The 18,614-nt window shown below is 37.1% G+C and overlaps 1 protein-coding gene across 6 annotated transcripts in view; it reads left to right on the top strand.

Moving 5' to 3' along the window:
• GLRB (glycine receptor beta) overlaps positions 1-17,742 on the top strand; it is a 47,192-nt gene extending 29,450 nt beyond the window's left edge. For 4 of the 6 annotated variants that reach the window (XM_079305940.1, XM_079305939.1, XM_079305943.1 and 1 more), the window contains 3 exons: positions 2,255-2,407; positions 6,485-6,777; positions 17,073-17,742. In XM_079305940.1, coding sequence (XP_079162066.1) covers positions 2,255-2,407; positions 6,485-6,777; positions 17,073-17,369 — 743 coding nt within the window. In that variant the 3' untranslated portion in view covers positions 17,370-17,742. The remainder of the gene's footprint in view (positions 1-2,254; positions 2,408-6,484; positions 6,778-17,072) is intronic. The other 2 variants (XM_079305942.1, XM_079305941.1) reach the window with 1 other exon arrangement.
• Positions 17,743-18,614: the final 872 nt, after the last annotated feature.

The following is an 18,614-nucleotide window of genomic DNA, read 5'->3' as shown; positions in this document are numbered from 1 at the left end:
TAATTCAGCCTTTCAGATGATTTATAACTTATAAATAATAAGAAATTAGCTCTCTTCAGCAAAATTCTGATTTTTTGAAAGCGTATCCAGCAACTAGCAGTGGTTGCATTCAAGATATGGTAAAACTTTACTTAGCAGAGAGAAAAATATTGTTTTCTTAATTAAAAAATGAAATTATTGAAAAAATAGTCATGAAGTAGTGAAAAACTAAAGGAATGGGTCTTGCATTTTCCAAATAAAATTCATGGAAATGGGAAAAATTGTAAAACTTATATGCTATTGTGATTATTTTGAAGTATGCCCTAAATCTGAAATTAAATGTCTAAAAAAACTTTAGATATTTCAGGTATTTTTATGAACCTTGAAGAAAAATATGAGAACTACACACAAAGAAAATCAATGGTGTTCTCTCAAGTTTCAGTAACTTGTAACCACAAATGACATGGTGCAAAATATTCAGTAAAATATTCACGTTCTGTGTGTTTGCTTTGAACGTTAAAGAAAGAACATGAGAGAACCATTTTGAAAAGTTTTCAAAATTATATTGTTGCAAATCTATTCTGTTAAGAACATCCATTTAATCTCATAACCAAAACCAGAATTAATATTTCAGTAACGTGCATTGAATATTTAGCACTTTTAAGTATTTTTAAAGGCTGTTTTTAATGCTCCATTTTTAAAATTTACTTGAAAATTCTTTTTGAAGGTATTTTTTAAAAGCAAATTTCGCACAGGGAGCAAAATAATTTTGTCAGATAATCAAGAGAAGTTTTGCATCAAGCAGCAGATTTTAAAATTATGTTGTATGTAGGTGTTTCCTGACAATTACAAAAACCCTTAATCTTTGCTGCCTATTTCTGTCAACTGATGTTTTATCATACCTACCTAAGTTGAAAGAGGGTCAAGAAATCTGGGCTGCTTTTGTAGCAATACATTGAATATTTATATTTGCAAATTTCCTGTTATTCATCAATTTTATGACAGATCAAATAGGTTCTTTTGAGCTCAATGGTGAGGACAATAGATACTATACTCTTTTTGATGAAATATTATTCAAATGAAGGCATGCAGAATACATTTCCTACATAACACAAACAAATAATGATTTTGAAGGTCATCCGTCATCTGAAAACAAAACATTAAAGTGTCTGGAATCCATTCATAAATTACAGAGGGAAAAGTTTTCAGCCAACTGATCACTAGAGATGATAGAATGAACTATAAAATACAGTATAGTGTCTTCTACACAAGGATGTTTGTCCTTAATGTTTTACAGTTTTGTTGTTATGGTGTTTGTATGCCCAAACAGCACTTTTATGATGGCTTATCATTGTACAGCACTTAACTGATACAATATGGAATGTCAAGAGAGAACTTTTTGACATATTCTCTCTTCTAAATAAGTTTCTCATCAACTGGATCAATAAATGCAGTTTGATCTGAATTTTGCAGTTCTTGTAATATAACATAGGAATGCCTTTTTCTTGTGATAGAATAGTTTTTTAAGTTTTCAGGTTTTTTCCAACACTGTTGTGTTATTATTAACATAAAAATTCCAGTTCTTCTAATTGAGTAAAAATATTATTTTGTGGTTATCAGACTTCTTGATACATTTGTTATCTCCAGCAAAACATCAAGTAACTGCAACTTTATTTTGTGTTGAATTTGTCTAAAACATCTTCTGAAGTTTGTATCTTAATTTTAAAAGATTTGATGCATTATTCCTTGTTTACAAAATTTGCAGCTTTTCTAGAGTCTTTTGTAAAATGTCTGTAGCAATTTTAGAAGTCATTTGTACCAGCTTTCAGTACTGGGGAAATCTGGTTAGAGTCACATTCAGAGCACCTCTTTCCATTCTAAACCTGCTAGACTAATATTTCTTAATTCATCTTTTGCACAAATTAATGCTAATTAGGATTTTCAGATGAGCTTAAGCTAGTAGGACTGCTAAACTCCATTGGTTTTATCTGCACTTCATCTTGAAGCCAGCATCAAGTTGGGATTCACTTCAGCCTCCTGCTGCATTGAAAAGTAGAAGGGTTCCTTATAGGGCACAGAGTAACACAGCCTAACTACAGTTGGTGCTTAAGTAGATCTGTGTTATGAACATTTTTTTTTCAAATTAAGCTCTTTAACTTTATAAAGAAAACCAAACCACTGAACTTTTGCTATTAAGCAAAAAAAATCTGGAAGATATGGATTACAGGTTCACCTGCAAAGCACATTAAACATTAATGCATTTATTTCTTTAAAGGTTATTACACTTGTGTAGAAGTAATCTTCACTTTAAGAAGACAAGTTGGATTTTACATGATGGGTGTTTATGCTCCTACACTGCTAATTGTTGTTCTGTCCTGGCTGTCATTTTGGATCAATCCTGATGCAAGTGCTGCAAGAGTCCCACTGGGTAACCTGTGTTTTCAAGTACTGTCACAATCCACTGTAACATCATTGAGCCATTCTCAGTTGCTTTGGATACATGACACTGAACCCTGAAAGCAACTTCACTTCCATTATCCACTCATCATTTCACTGAAATCTGCTCATTCCCAGTCCTATAACTCCACCTTGGCATTGAGACTTGATAGTAGTTCCAGCATTTGGGTAGCAAGCACAATGTCTCTGCTCCTCTCAGCCTGGACAAATCTGTTCCATCTATGCATGGGTGATGCTGCAAACACTATGCAGTTACAAGAATTTCAACATTTGAATGATCAGTAAGAAAGCAGGATGATAAGTAAGGCTCTGAATAGCTACCTATTGGAGATGCCTTTCTGAAGGGTAATAGAAAAGATATTTGGAAAAGAGCATTTCTGTTACCTGACTGACTTTATTTCATTAGAGACTCACTTCATGAGAGTACTTCAAGCTCATGCAGTCATTCAGCTCAGCACAACACAGTAGGCAGGCCCTTCATTTTTTATGAAATAGCAGGACACAAACTTAATAGTAACAATATTATCCTGACTAATGTCTTCCTTGGGTTGTACACAGTCTATCGTTGGTTTGTACACAGGATTACAGCTCTGGCATGGCCAAACTTACTGACCCCAAGAGCTCAGTGACATGCAGTGCCAGGCTCTTGCATCCTGACACTTCTATTTGGATTCCATTTCCCATGTTCTGGCCTCCTATGGCTCCCATTTTCCCTAGCACTCCCTCCTCTCCAAGTCCATACTTTCCAAATTTTTGCCCTGTCCCAGGAGGTTTAGTGCACCTGTTTTCAATACCCCAGTGATGCAGTTGCAGAATCCCTCCAGCTTCCTTCCTTGCTCAAAATACTCTATCCACACTGGAACCACCATGCCCTCACAGGACATAATTCTTATGCAACCTTTCTTCTTTTTTTTTTTTTTTTTTTAACCTTTAAATAGTTACTTGGGAAGGAGTCTCAATCTGTATTAGTTTCATGTCAAGTAACCAATATAATATTTTACCTTTGAAAGTGCAAGGTTGCATTGCATAATGCAAAACTTTAAGAGAACATTTGAAGACAAAAAGGGTGGGGAAAATGCAACATACATTAAATTAAAAAGAATGAAAGAAGAATTGGAAAACTAGAATCAAAACTAAGTTATATCTCAATTTTTATAATCCCATGCTTCAAATATTGAACCAGATGGGCTTATTAAAGATATATTAGATTTATAAATCTTAGAGTAGATTTAAGTAACATGGATGTTTTTGTAACTAAGTATGCATGTTTATTCACTGTTCAATTATTTTGTTCATTGCAAGTGTTTATTGGCTTCTTTCATGTATTAGTATTTCTGAAATAATGAATTTTCAAAGATGTTAACCATTGGCCTGGCTATGTGACTTTTCCTTAACCCCAGAAAAACAAAACAACCTCTAAATCTAACACCCCCTTAGCTGAGTCAGTATTTAGTATGGCAGTTATTAATACCATCACTGGGGTAAGATTTATCTTTCTCCAGTTTCAGAAAAGCAACAAATTAATTCTTCTAGTGACATCCTTGTGATCCTTGACCTTGAAATATAACAAGATTAACATTTGTGTGTCAAGAAAATGATATCTAGCCCCAAGGAAGTGTACCAGTGGCTACTTACAGATCTTATGAAATGAGAAGCTACTTCAGATCTTTCAGATTATGTATGGATTTGTGCTCCTCACTCACATTTGAGCCTTGAGCTTTGGATTGTGATAAGTAGGCACCTAGTGCAGCTGCTGCAGTGCAGCTTACAGGTCTGGTACTAGGGTCTCTGAGACCATGCCAACATTCATCAGGCAGCAAGTGATTGCTGAATAGAATATTTCTGTGCTTCTGTCTCGCTTTATTGTTGCTTTGAAAACCCAAAAGTCTCTTAGACACTGAGAGTGAATCCTTCATTGTAGGAATCCATACCAAAGGAAATTAGCTGCTGGTCACCATGACCTCAGTTGCTTTACTGAACAAGTTAATAAAAGCTCCACAAAAATCTTTGCAGATAGAATGTATAAATTAGTTCTGTAGAATTCAATCCAAGATTGTAAGGTGTAGTATTCTAAGGTCTAAAAAAGTGGGTTTACAATGTTTTTGGCACCAGGCATGATATTACACCATATTAGGATAGTAAACGCCTTAAAGTTGGTAGGAAAACTATATCCAAGACGTTGAGCCAGTCCATGTTAATTGGCTGATTAGATTATCCAGGAGAAGGATAGAGGCTGCCCTTCAGCAATCAAGCATAGTCATGCATGGTACTTGGTACAGGACAGTTAGAGAATGAGCAGCATGCTGGACACAGGCAATTGTGTCCTAGATATATTAAGAGGCAGTATGGCCTTTTTTAAACTTTTAATGGAATTCCTTGTGATCCATAATTAGTGTCCATCCCCAGTCTGCAGGTGTTGGTAAGTGAATTTTTTTTTTTTTCAAAGAGAAGCATTCTATGCTTACTTTTAATCCTTATAGAAATGTTTGTATGTGAATGCTTCAGATACAGTAGACGAAAAGTAATCTAGAGTGTCCACTGAGGATTCAGTTCAGTATTTGCTGTATCATTCTGAGATAACACATCTGGTCATTCTTTATTATCCCCATGGAAAAAAAATCCAACTTTGCAGTGATACATTGACACTACACATTTCTAAATCAAACATCATAACATTTTGTGGTTTCAAATCACATGACTGAAAATATTTCTTTATGCTTCAGTGTTCTAAGAGCTAATGAATTGTCTGTTTGAGATTAATGCTAAATAAAATATCGTATCAATCTTACTGAAATCAAAATGGGAACAGTAGCTAAAGAATGTGTTGTTTGTGATCAAGTAGAAATTAATATTTTCATAGGCCAATACAGATAGTTTCATTTTAATTTACATTTTCATGTCCTCAGTTACTTAAAAGAAAGCTGAAGGAAATCATCTCTCTAAAAATGAGAAAATTTTCATGCAGTATAAGAAAGATAGTTGAGACTAACTGAATATCTATTTTGGCCAACATTTTATAGGCATCAAATCTATCTCATTAAACCTCTCACTCATCAATAAAGATTTTTATCATTAGCATTCCCAAAAGCAAAATGGGACATTTTGAACTTGGAGATTGAGCTAAGTTTTCCCCACATGACTGCTGTTTCTGAAGTCAGCTTTTTCCAAATGTAGCTATTCATGCTAACATTTTCGCAGGAGCCTGTGAGAAATCTTTCTTTGGGGTCAAACTTGTATTTTGTCTCTTGTGATATGAATCCTTTATGGATGGTGACATTTGGAAGCCTTATTAGGGGAAATACATGATGAAATTCATGATGAGTGTGACTTTTTAACAGCATTTGCACAAGTGGGCTTTTTTCATGATAAGGCCTTCATGAAATGCCCTTTATCTAGGAAGCTTCCTCTAGATCCTGGAAGCTCAAATAGGAAATAATTGTAGACCCTCAGTTACCTCCATGCTTTCATCTTCTCAGTGAATTGGGAACAAAGGCTTTTTGATGTGCTCATGCAGCTTTGCTCTTCAGCAAAAACTTCCCTTTCACCTAAGGTTGGAATATCACACTTGTGAACAGTCCTTTAGAGAATTGCTCCTGCTATAGCACAGTTTTGATTTCTGGGACAATGCTAGTCTAATTTAAAGGACTTGGAGGCTTTTCATTTAAGTGTCATATATTTCTTCCACCTTCCCAGAATTAAATGCACATTGTAAAATAAGTCTTTGGAAAGCCCATTTCCCAACTGTGTGATGTGTGATGGAACAGAGAATAACTACCAGTTTAACCTAACTTATTTGTTTCTCTGTTTATAAAAAGAAAGTATTAATTATTAATAATTCATCATTAACTGCACTATCCTACCTAAGTGTTTAACTTGTTCATTAGCTGAAGTCACATGCACTTTGTACACTTGCTGCACCAACCACATTGTGAAGTCCTATTCACTGTTGCAAAACATCATTCACTATTGTCTGTTTCAGAGGAAGAGCACAGCCAGTATCATTGAAGGGAAGTTTTCTTATTCAGTATATTGTTTTCTCTTTTTGTAGGTATTTTCTCAGTGCTCAGCTTGGCATCTGAATGTACCACTCTTGCAGCTGAACTTCCCAAAGTGTCTTATGTGAAGGCCTTAGATGTCTGGCTCATTGTTTGCCTTCTCTTTGGGTTTGCATCCCTGGTGGAATATGCTGTGGTTCAGGTAATGCTAAACAATCCAAAGAGAATTGAAGCTGAAAAAGCAAAGATTGCCAAGGCAGAGCAAGTGGAAGGGAAGGGTGGAAATGCTGCCAAGAAGAACACTGTGAATGGCACAGGGACTCCTGTTCACATCAGCACTTTACAGGTAGGAGCTGCAAGGCTTTGTACACAAAATCAGTGTTCTTCTCTATTTACCCAATTCCAGGAACATACTGTTTGTAATAATTTTGAATACTTCTTAATCTTGGAAGGGGCCAAGACATTAAAAATATGATGGTAACTAATGGCTAGCAATCTGACTAATCAGTCCCTAGTGATTTGGGGTCAGAAGTTCTAAGTGAAAAATTAGTCTTTTAATATAGTAGCACTGTGATTGCTGCTTAGCTTCAGGTAAATAAAGTAGCAAGCATCTTACAGTTACTGTTTTTCTCATAATAAATAGCAGCTGTCAAACTGTAGCTATTCAGAGGACAGAACTCTCAGGAAGTATTTGCTGAGTGCATACTCAAATAACATCCATCTCCTTGCTTTCCCTGGGATGGCCACAGCTGCACTGCATTGCATGTCTATGAAACCAGGAATCCAGAAGTCATGGTTTTTGTAGACAAAAGACTGGTCTGTTTGTCAAACAGTTCCTGGATTTCTTGTGTTGCCAGATGGAATTTATGTGTAAATCAGTCAGATTTCACTATATGATTAGAGATGACATGTATGTCTTCACTCAGGCCGAAGTTTTCCATCATGTTGCTGAATTCCTGTTATTTTAGAAGTCTCTATTTGTGCTCCAATAGTAATCAGACATCATAGTCCAACTGCCTTCAGTCCTAAGTGATATTTACTTGACATTTATTCTGCAGAAGAAAATACATTATTCTACAACGCATCTAATATGAATTTGGCTTGTCCTTTTCAATGACTCAGCAATTCTGTTGTATAAAATAAAGGTATTGGGCTAGATCAAAGTGGTAATATTGGCACACTGTGACCTCAATGTTTCTTTAAGGAAGGAGTGGTTTATGCAAGGATGGCTGAAATCCTGTCTTGGTATCAAGCTGGGGTTGCTCCACAACTAATTTTCTCCAGTCCAGAAGACCTGTAGTATTGCAGAACAGTGCATTTAACTACTATGATTCTCCTCTGGTAGAAGAATCCTTGGGAATATTTTGGTAGGCAGCTAGTCTCAGCTTAGAGTAACCCCATGACTGCTTTGACTTGTGTCATGAGTAATTTCCCAAGCCCAGACAACATGAGAACTGAGTAGAAAGAAAATGTCTCTGCTGTGGTTTTGCTTTCCCTGAATAGAATATGATAATTTTGTGTTCAGCAATCTGCAGGTCCCAAATTCAACTGTTTCTTCTGAGAAAATAGTTGCAAAAATGCAGCAGAGCAGCATACAAAATATTTTCCCTTTTTCCAGTATGTAAAAAGTTTTAAGTGTTCAGCTTAATCAATTAAAAGTTTAACAAAAAATTACAGTTTTTCAGTAGTGAAACAAAACCAGTTTCAGTGAACAAAACCAATTGCTAAATTGCTGATTCTCCTTGGCATGCATATTCTCTAAGGTACATGCCATTGTCATATCCATGTAGAAAACAAAATTGTCTGTTATCAGCTATGTTGTGCTTTTGTCTTTTAATTTTTTTTTCGAGAGGCACTGATATTATCCACAGAAGTTCAGCAATTTTCCCCATGAATGGTTTCTTATCTGTAGGCTGAAGGTTTTTAGATTCAGAATTCAGTCTGCCCTCCCTCGTAGCAGCTCTGCTCCTCGATCTTGAAATGCCAGCCTCAGCTTCTCCTGTTTGACCTGTACTTTTCAGGGTCTTCCTCATTTCTTATGAGAGACCAGTAGCATTCCAGTTGCTTCTGATGATCTTTATACAGAGATTTACTTTTTTTTTTTTTTGCCAAGACATAGTGGAAATAGGCATTCCTTGCTGTAAAAGTTCGTTATGTGGCTGAATGGCTTATGGCTAATGATCCAGCTTGAATTAATCCACCTGCTTTGAAACACCACCTACCAAAGCAAACATATCATGGGCTGGTAATTTCTGGGAAGGTGACCAGGCTGAGATAGAAAAAAGTCCCAGACCAATCAATCATTTGACATCAGGATGTGGTAGGACAGTGATGCTAGATTTTATATATTTGAAAGCTTTAAATCTGCCTAGCTGAAAACTCCCTCTCTGAACCTGCTACTGCATGGGCATACTTTGAAAGTTCTTGGCCCTGGAAAATCCTGTACAAAAGTCCAAAATCAGAACAGGTGTAAATCTTTTGGTAGGTTTGACTTCTAATCCAAAACTAGGCCTACCTCACAAAATTTGGATTGCTTCCATACAGACCTAGTAATGATCAAGTAGAGAATACATTTGTCATATGGAAAATATGCAAGGGAGAGAAACATTAAGGAATCAAAAAAGCTGTATGTTGAAAGGCATAAAGAATACGAAACAAAAAGAGGGCAGAGTGCTGTCCCAGAACTTCAGGAGCTGTTTTTCATCAGGGTCATGTAGGATTATGTGGGAGGCAAGAGCAAATAGTTCACTAAATGTCTGGAAAAACTTAGGTGGCCCAGCGTTTAACTTTAGGAGAAAGAAACAACTTATAACTGCACCCCTGAAATAGTATATGTCCTATAGAAATGTTTAAGGATGGTCTTTTTCCTATAGGAGGTGATATTCCGTGACTGAGGGTGTAGCTGGAAGTGTCAGCATAGCTAGGCTTGATGCAGTGGATAGATCAAATGGGACTTGAAGGTAAAGCCAACAGAAAAGACATGGAAGCAGAAAATTCCAAATGGGAAAAACCAGAGAATATGAATAATTCCATTTATAAGTGTTTTTCCTGTTTGAATTAAGCTCTTACATATTATGAAACAGTAAGTGAATGATGCTGATACATACCTTTAGGTTATAAGAGTGGAGTCAAATTTAAAAAGAGACGTTACTTTATTTAACTTTAAAATGCCCCTGATCCTGATGCTGTGGCAGTTTGTGTTCCCTGAGCAGCAAGTTGTGCACTTTGCAGCAGGGATGTCAGGGAGGAGATTTGGGGAAAGGGCCTAAATGTAAGATACAGGGGAGTTGCTAGGTTGAGAAGATTTTTGGTGTGAGGAGAATCAGAGGAAAGCAAGTGGGCAATCATGCATCCCTGGTTCCAGTCTTCATGGACCAACTTGTTTTCATGTGCTTGCTCCATTTGTGAAAGTTAAAATGCTATCTGGTTTGGAGACTCAGCATATTTGATTTTAGTAAAAAACAACTGTAACAAAACCTCATGTTAATCCCTAAAAATACAAGCATCTATTGTTCCATTTTTATGGAGAAAAGGAAACTTTTCAGTCTATCCTAAATAATATTTCTAATAGAAGCTTAATGTGGTTCATAATTGCAGGCTAGGATAAGAGATCCCCTGTAACAGAACCTGTAAGGGTTCACTGAAAGTTTTCAGCAGAAAGCAGTTTTGTCACTGTGTCAGTAGTCAGTGATCTCTGACCAATAATCACCAACAATGACAGTGAAAATGGCAGAGTGAAAAGAGTGCTCACAATTTGCCAATTACCCAAAGATGGAGAAAGGTTTCCATGGATGTACAGCTACTTCACCAGATCCTAGGAACTGGCTGATGTAGAAGCTGCATGTTGCTAAGATAAGCCAACCCCTCAAGTCCAAGCTTTATGAGTCATGCTCCCTCCAATAAAAACTCTTGAAATGTCAGTGCCATTTTAAACCCCGAGGTTTATCAATATGACTGTCTGATTAAAGTCAAGTGGTCTGTCTGTCAAGATCACCCTGAATCTCTAGGGAAAAGTAGAGAAAATAAGCACTTCTGATGTGTTTTTCTAGGAGGAGCAGCGGCTATGCACTTAGAGGCAAAAAGCCATGAGAAAATACAGTTTAGTTCCCTTAACTCATAGTTGCTGCAAGTAGATGCTCTTCTAAGCAGAGGAGAAAATTATGCAATCTGGTGATACTGCTTTTTATTTGGAATCCTCAGCAGGAGTTTGCATGTGTTTCCTAGCAATGAAACATCATACAGTGAGAAAAACAAGCAAAAAGAGAAATGTTTTGAAGATGAATAATTTTTTTCTTGCTTTCATTTCTGACGTGATTACAGTGAGAGATTGCACTGTTGACTATAACAACACCCCTCGAATTGAAAAGTCACATTTTCATCAAGCCCATGTATAGAACCTGTCCCCCACAGATAATGTGCTAATGACTGGAGAGAACATTTGCTAAAAGAATGGTTCTGGCAGATGATGAATAGCACTATGCAAGTAGTGGTAACAGCTCCAAATGCCAGCTATTTTTAAAAAGATGTGGTGTTATTGCTTGCTTTATCTTGTCAGAGCCACATCTAGGCTCTGAAACCTGAGATTGGTTATGTTCATCTCTACTGAGTGATAATGTACTTGGCCACTGGTGGCCACCTCTGGTGACCTAGCCTTCCCAGGTTTTTCCCCCTCAGTGGTACTTCAGACTCAAGTTTTTTATTGTAGAACGACCAAAAAAACAGCTTACATTTAACCTTGTACACAAAACTACAGGCTGCAGCCTATTTTAATAGTTCCTGACAGCATTTCAGGTACAGAGTAGGTACTTTCTGCTCCAGTGACTCCTGTATTCATCCTTGGAGATAATTCAGAACGTAACTGTGCAAGGGCCCCAAGCAGTAAGTCTGCTTTGAGTAGGGCGTTGGACTAGTTTATTTCCAGAGGTCCCTGCCAACCTCAGCTGTACTGTAATACTGTGATATTTTATGTATTAATGTTTCCTATACTTCAGAATATTTGGAATGTGGGAGCATATTCCTGCTGAGATGCACCAGAAAATATACTCAGTGTGAATGCAGACTAATGCTAAATAATCATTATTTTATTGATGATCTACATCTATCATTATGGTAAGAGCAAGAGAAAAGCACAAAACAAGTGCAAGAGAGATGAATAACAGAGCTTGTTAAAAAACTCCTCCTTCATCTTGTGTGGAAGCCCCTGTCAGAGCTGGCAGCACTGGGAACAGATCTGCATGCCAGCAGGAGGCTGGGGGCACAGCAGCAGAGGCAGTGTTGTGGCAATGAGGATGTGCTGTGCAGGGCAGGGAGTGCAGCACTGCAGGGGAAGCTCTTCAGCTTGAGGGAGACGTGCTGAGCTTGAGAAGCTGCCAGTGCTGTAGCTTGTATGGAGGGGTTATAAAAATACCTTTCTGCTCTCAAAAAGGATGGCTTTTATATTATACTTCATCCTGATGGATAAGGAGGACTTGATCACAGGAGAAGCAGTCAATTGAGAGGGATCTTTATTATATTTGCACAAAACAAATTGAATCAAGTCCCTGGTATTTTTGGTGCTGCGAAAGGTCAGATTTCACAAAGTTGAGAACTGTCTAATCTAGATGGAAAAATTTAAACAAAAAGTGTGAATGGTGCTGGTGAGCTAATAATGCTCAAACCAGAAGTAAAGCTATACTAATTTAAGAAAAACCCCAAAATTTAACAAACAGCACAACTGAAAACAAACTCCTCAAAGATTTAAAACTTAACTCAGCTTCAAGCATTTATCTTTTCTTCTGACTGGCAAATGGGAGGTGATAGTAATTAATATAAACTGAAGTCAAAAACATAATTTTGTAAGTAAGGAAAAACATATATGTTTAACATAACTGAGGGCAATAGGAAGTTGCTTTGCATATACAGCAAGAATATAAAACGTAAGAAGAGTAATGGTACTATACTAGGTAGAGGTGCTGTAAGTATCACGAATTAACTGAAAAGGGAAAAGTGTTGAAGAAATATTCTGCTCTATGTCTGGGGAAAAGCCAGGTATAGTCAATCTGTGGATGGAATAGCACTCATTCATATTAGCTGATGAGAATATTAAACAGTAACTATTAAAGTTAGACATTTTCCAATCAAGATTTCAGCTTAAGTTGCATCTGGAAATTTTTGACAGAGCTGGTCTGTGAGTGCCCTGGAACATTAATGTTGATTTTTTAATAAATCATTTAAATCTGGGAGGATTTCAAACTACAGCAAGAAGCTAACTTTGTGCCAGTACTTTTAAAAGCTAAGTGGCATAACATGAATCATTATAAGCCTGACATCAATCAGTGGAGAATATTGCATAGCTTAGAGGATGCTGACTAATAATTATTGTTTGTAAGTATTAATTATCTTTAATATTACTCATCATTCAGCCCCATGTTAGCTGATAAATGGGTCAGTGAAATTAAAGTTGATCTGTGTGCTTATTGATTTAATCAAACTGAATATAACTTTTTAAAGTATTATCAATTAGGTTGACAGAGGTAATGATGTGAAGGTAAGAAACTCTTTAAGAACATTTTTCTTGGCTTCATATGTCAGTCTGCTTACTTCATCTGAATTATGCAAAATTGAGGTTAGATTTGTTACCATCTCTATGTACCAGCAATTAATCAGACTAACTGTAGTTATGCCTTGTGTCTGAATATTGAAACCAAATAAATTCAGATTAGAAATAAGGTACATATGTTTCTGAGGAACGAGGTCATGGAAAAAATTCTCCATCCCGGATGTTTTTAAAGGAAAATCTAGTGTAACTCATTTGGGCAGTAAATGTGGAAAGTGAGGAGGAGCAGCAGAAGCAGCAGAGGCAGAGTTGGGGAGTTAGTTGCTCCTCCCTGACAGTCAGCATGCATAGACAGCACGTATCATCTCTTTCCCCATTTTCTTCTCACATTACTCCCCTAATTCTGCAATCAAAGGCGCTCTGCAGAGGCACACGTGCTGCAGCTCTGGAGCAGCAGCAGGTGCTGAGCTTGGCAGCGAACATCAGTCAGCCTGTATTTTTTGGAAGGTGACAAAGGATCATCACAAGGGGCTTTATGGATTCTAGGAGGTGTTTTTAGGTACTTCTGAGCTGTTCATCAAAAGTCGGGTGTTCTGTCCACCCTACCAAATCTAGACAAGGTGGTCCAGTCCTGGAAGAAACAGGAAACTAGTCTGTGCCGTGGGCCAAGCCCCAAGAGCCATCACCTTCTGTGCTGTCCTTGGCCCCCCTCAATGCAGGCCAGAGGGACAAGGAGTGGCTGCCTAGCTTCCTCGGGAATGAAGGGTGTCCCTACACTATACCAGAAGCCTTCCCTTCCCAAACAGCTGCTCTCCATCCCCTGCTGGAGAAAAGCCATAAATCTGGTGGAAGCACCCTGTGGGTTGGGTCTGCACCACAGGTCATGATGCTGCAGCAGGATAAGGCAAATTATATCAAATATTTTCTTTGTCAGGATGAAGCCAAAAGGATATGATATTTAACATATTTTTACTTTTCTTTACATATCTTTAGTGTAGGACTCTAAAATCAAGTCCTACAATATTTTTTTTGTACTGAAAATGTTCCTATAGCCTTTGGTAAGGTTTTATGCAGTAAATGTGGAAAGTGAGGAAGAGCAGATGCGTTGTTAGCATTATTAGGCTTCTTGCACAAACCAAGACAAAATGAATAAAAAGCAGATAATATATACTTTCTATTAACTCATATTGTTTGGGGAAAGCTGTAGGTTAATTTGAGTGAATTTAGATTAAAACAACAGAAATATTAGAGAGTTGAAAAGATATATGAGGAAAAATTAAAAATATTATTAGGTAGAGTGTAGTAAATAGAAGAATGTCAGATTTAAAGCAAAGGAAATAGATGAAATTATTTTCAGAAGTAATATATACTTATTAAAGAAAAATTTGGGCCAGGTTGCTCATACAAGCAAAATTGTGTCACCCTGATAAATCAGTACCCTAGCTGACACTGACCTAAGCAGAGCTCTGTGTGAACATGTGTTGAACAGTTCTTTGCTTAAAAGGCAGAGGTGACCTAGAATCCAGTCTCAGTCCTGAATGGGAATGAGAACTGACCTGTAACAGCCTTTAGGGGAGCACTCTAGATAGTGCAGTTGGAACAGGAGTATTCTGTGCTATAAACAAGACAATTTAGGCTTCAATTAGTATCAGTGAAATTTACAGTGTATTAGTGGTAGTATGAGAAATGGACTACAGTTTTCAAATCCAAAAAGAGGCCTATAATTTTATACAGGATTCTATTTCTTGTAACCTTACTAAATCTTGCTAGATTTGACCATGGAAAAAAAATCTAATATTGCTGTCACTCTTCAGTTAACATGCACCCCAGTCCTGCAAGTTCACTTTTCATTGCACAAGGGCCTGCTTTATATCTTTATTACCTATGTCATGGGGTATGATCTGATTGGAAGAAATGTCTCAGATCAGTGAATAATAGTATCCTGTATCACCCAGGGTCATATAATCATGTTTATCTGTGTCTTAGTCACCATCTTATTAAACAGTTTGCCCCTGCTACTCCAGTAATGAGCACTGTCCTAGGCTGTCAGGCTTTTGAGGACTGGGAGACAGTTGCAAGAAATTTATGTGTATAGTCTTGTCCTACCATCAGGGAGCACCTACCTTGTTTTTCTTTTCTATAACCTGAAATCTTGATTTAGTAGTGGTTTAGGAATGGTATTCTCCAATTTAGTACTCCCACTAAAAGCTGCTCCACCTCCTTACTCCAAGCAGAAGCACAAAAGGTAAAGATCATGGTTTGAGATCAGAAAAAAATACCAAAAATGGCAATGAGATAAGAAAACGAGCAGTTAACAGCAATAATATTAATAACAAAAGGTATAAGAAAATAAATTATTCACACAGAAAAGTTCTCTGACACTAGACAGTACCAGATGGCTACTTCTGAATGTTTTGTCAACCAGAAGGAATGTCTCTGTGCCAGAAGAGAATCCCTTTCCCCAGCCCTGGCAATGACATGAGGTGATATAGAATAGCGTCTGTGCCTTGGCAGTGCCTCCTCCTGCTTACTGCAAAAATTAACCCTCTCCTGACTGAAACCAGGGCAAACCAGCTCCTTCATTTAATGCATCAGTTTCAAAATGCACTGCTTTCATGAGAAATAGAACTCTGGCAAATTTGGGAAGGTGTATCCACTTTTTTTCAGAAGAAAGAGCGCCATGCTTCTCTTCCATCTAGCACTAGAATGAACTTTGTCAATAATGGGAGTAAAAGCCCCAATCAAAGTTTAAGTCTCTTCCTAACTGCCTCAGTTCTTTCAATGCAGGATAAATTTTCACTGTCATAGAGAAGCTAATAATATTCTTAAGGATATTTTTCATTCATCCATAAACTTGGTACTGTATTTTATGACACTATTAATATTATTATTTTAGTAGTTACAAAATATGACTATGCAAATGTCCTAAACTATCAGCCAAAAACTGCAGAACACCAGAGGTGGAGAGAGCTGAGGGCATTGTGGAGGAGAGACAGGCTAATGGGTAGAAGGGACAGGCAGCTTTTGGAATAACTGAGTTTTAGTGGACCAGTGACTCCAGGATGCCTTAGTGAAACTTACATTTATGTCAGTTGCCCATGGGTGTACTCTGATTTGTGAACTCACATTTTTTCAATTAAGGCTCAGGTTATGTATGTGAACAAATTCATAGTCTGTATTCTTTTTTCTTCTTTTTTTTTTTCCTCTGCTTTCCTGAGTAGCCCAATTGAAGTGAAAGTTTGGGAGAGGTTTTACCCAAGTCACAAAGCACAGTGCCTTGCAAGTAATCTGTAAATATCTTCAAGCTCCCTGAACAGTGTGGGGTTGGTTCTCCTAGAGATGAGTTGATTAAAAGCTTTACAAAATACAAGGAAGGGAATATAGGAACCTTTTTTCCCACAGAAAAAAAAAAGCATTGCTTGATTCCCGATAGCACCAAAGGAGCTGTAGGAAATACAAGAATTCTGTTGTTGGATTTAGATTTCCAAGTTAAACACTTCTGCAGTGCTGAGAACAGTGTTACATCTCTGTTACCTGTCTTTAGAGAGGCACTAAGTTCCACAGGTACAAAGAAAATGCTTCTCACCATGCAAGATGATTACCCTAGGAAGAGGTAGAGGATCCTGACCTGATAACTCTTGAGAACCAGAACACTGAAACTGAAATTAATTGCATGAAACATTGAATTTTAGGGCTAATTCTTACTGTGGGTTTCAGAGTTCAAAAAAATGCAAGTATTGAATAGTATCAGGCCTACAGGTTTATCAGAATAGAATCAATATCCAAAAATACTCCCCACAAAAATGTTCTCTCCCCTTCTATAATCTTAAAATGAAGGAGTCTAACTATAGCAGATTGCAGAGCATGAGGCATCTTGTGCATGAAAAATTACACAATTAGGAATGTTTGGATTAGTTGATATGATTGACTGATCATCCTTAAGTACTTTATAACATAACCATTCCACAAATTAGTCTTATGTAATGTATTCCTATCAACAAGTAATTTCCTATATGTTTGTTTGCAGTGTTCTTTAGCAGCTGCATGAAGTTTGCTAATGAGTTGTGGTGAGTCGATCATTATTCCCCTCACTCTTTATTTCATAGGTTGGTGAGACCAGATGCAAAAAAGTTTGCACTTCGAAATCTGATCTGAGATCCAATGATTTCAGCATTGTTGGAAGCTTGCCAAGGGATTTTGAATTATCAAATTATGACTGTTATGGGAAGCCCATTGAAGTCAACAATGGGCTCGGGAAATCTCAAGCCAAGAACAACAAGAAGCCTCCTCCTCCCAAGCCTGTCATTCCATCAGCAGCCAAGAGAATCGATCTTTATGCAAGAGCACTCTTTCCTTTTTGCTTCTTGTTCTTCAACGTCATATACTGGTCCATATATTTATGATAAATCCTTTTTTTTTTCATGTGTGTAAAATATATCCCATTTCATTATCCCTTCCCAGTCATGAAGGTCACTGTGTGAAATTATTTGCATTTGCAAAGCAATATGTTGCATCTTGATGCCGTGCGATTGTACTGAACATATGGCATCTGAAATTGGAATGAAAGCATGACACTGCAATATCTGTGCTCTGACCAACTTTGTATATAAATGTACAGCATACATACTGCTTTAGGAATATATATGAAGGACAATGTCTACTACATTATAAAGCTGAATAACACTCTTCAGTTATTAGTAACATACAGAAATTTAAAGTGTTTCTGACAATGAAACTGATGTGCACGTTGAGTATTATTAAATCAGTATTCTAGTATATGTAGTATTTAACAGCTTTTCTGATGACTTCCAGAGGAAAAGTAAACACCCACCAAACATCTTTTTCTTGTATGAATTCAGCTGGCACTGTTGAAGAAAAAGCTAAGGTATAATTATTATTTAGACTTTGTGAGGGCAGCATCAAGTAAGGAGATCTTGTCTATGTGGAAAAATAAAGATCAGAGAACTACTAATTTTGTAAAATCAGCTCATTTAGGAAAAAAAAAACCCAACAACTGTGTCCATGAAGCAGGTACAGTTAAGTGTGTTTGAATATGCTGGCAATAAAACATTGGGGCAAATTTTAACTGCTGTTTCTTTAGACACTAGATACAGTAGTATCTAGTTTCTAGTACTTTCTAGTTTGGAAACTAGATAAGTGTAGAAAAAACAAAAGGCCACTTTCTGGACTAAAGGTATCAGGAGTTTTGGAGAGGCATCACAAGATGCAGCTCAGTATCAGGTTTGTTATACATTTTTACATTAGTTTGTCCTGTGGCTCAACTTCTGTAGCATTTGGCCTGCAGTATGTAAGTCACATTTTTTTTGTTGTTGCATTGGACATTTATTTCTTGATTTGTTTTTTTTTTTTATTCCCTTGAAAATTTTCATTTTAAACAAACCGGTTGTCAAGACAAAATTGCATTTTCACCAATAATTATACCTTTTCTGTTTGCGTGCTAGCTAGCACATAGCCACCAGTAGGAATGAAAACATGTTCTAAGGTCTAAGGAGCTGAGACTCTCATGAGCCCTGCTGTGCGTATGTGTTAATTAACAGCTGCCCTCACTGACCCATTGATCTCACTGCTACATTTTGGAGAATATGGTTCTATGCATGAAACAGTTTTGATAGGAAACTGCTTTCCAT

The sequence above is a fragment of the Erithacus rubecula genome, assembly GCF_903797595.1.
Source record: "Erithacus rubecula genome assembly, chromosome: 5".
Lineage (NCBI taxonomy): Eukaryota > Metazoa > Chordata > Aves > Passeriformes > Muscicapidae > Erithacus > Erithacus rubecula.
The sequence above is the reverse complement of the archived record's forward strand: the minus strand, read 5'-3'. Positions and strand labels throughout refer to the sequence as shown.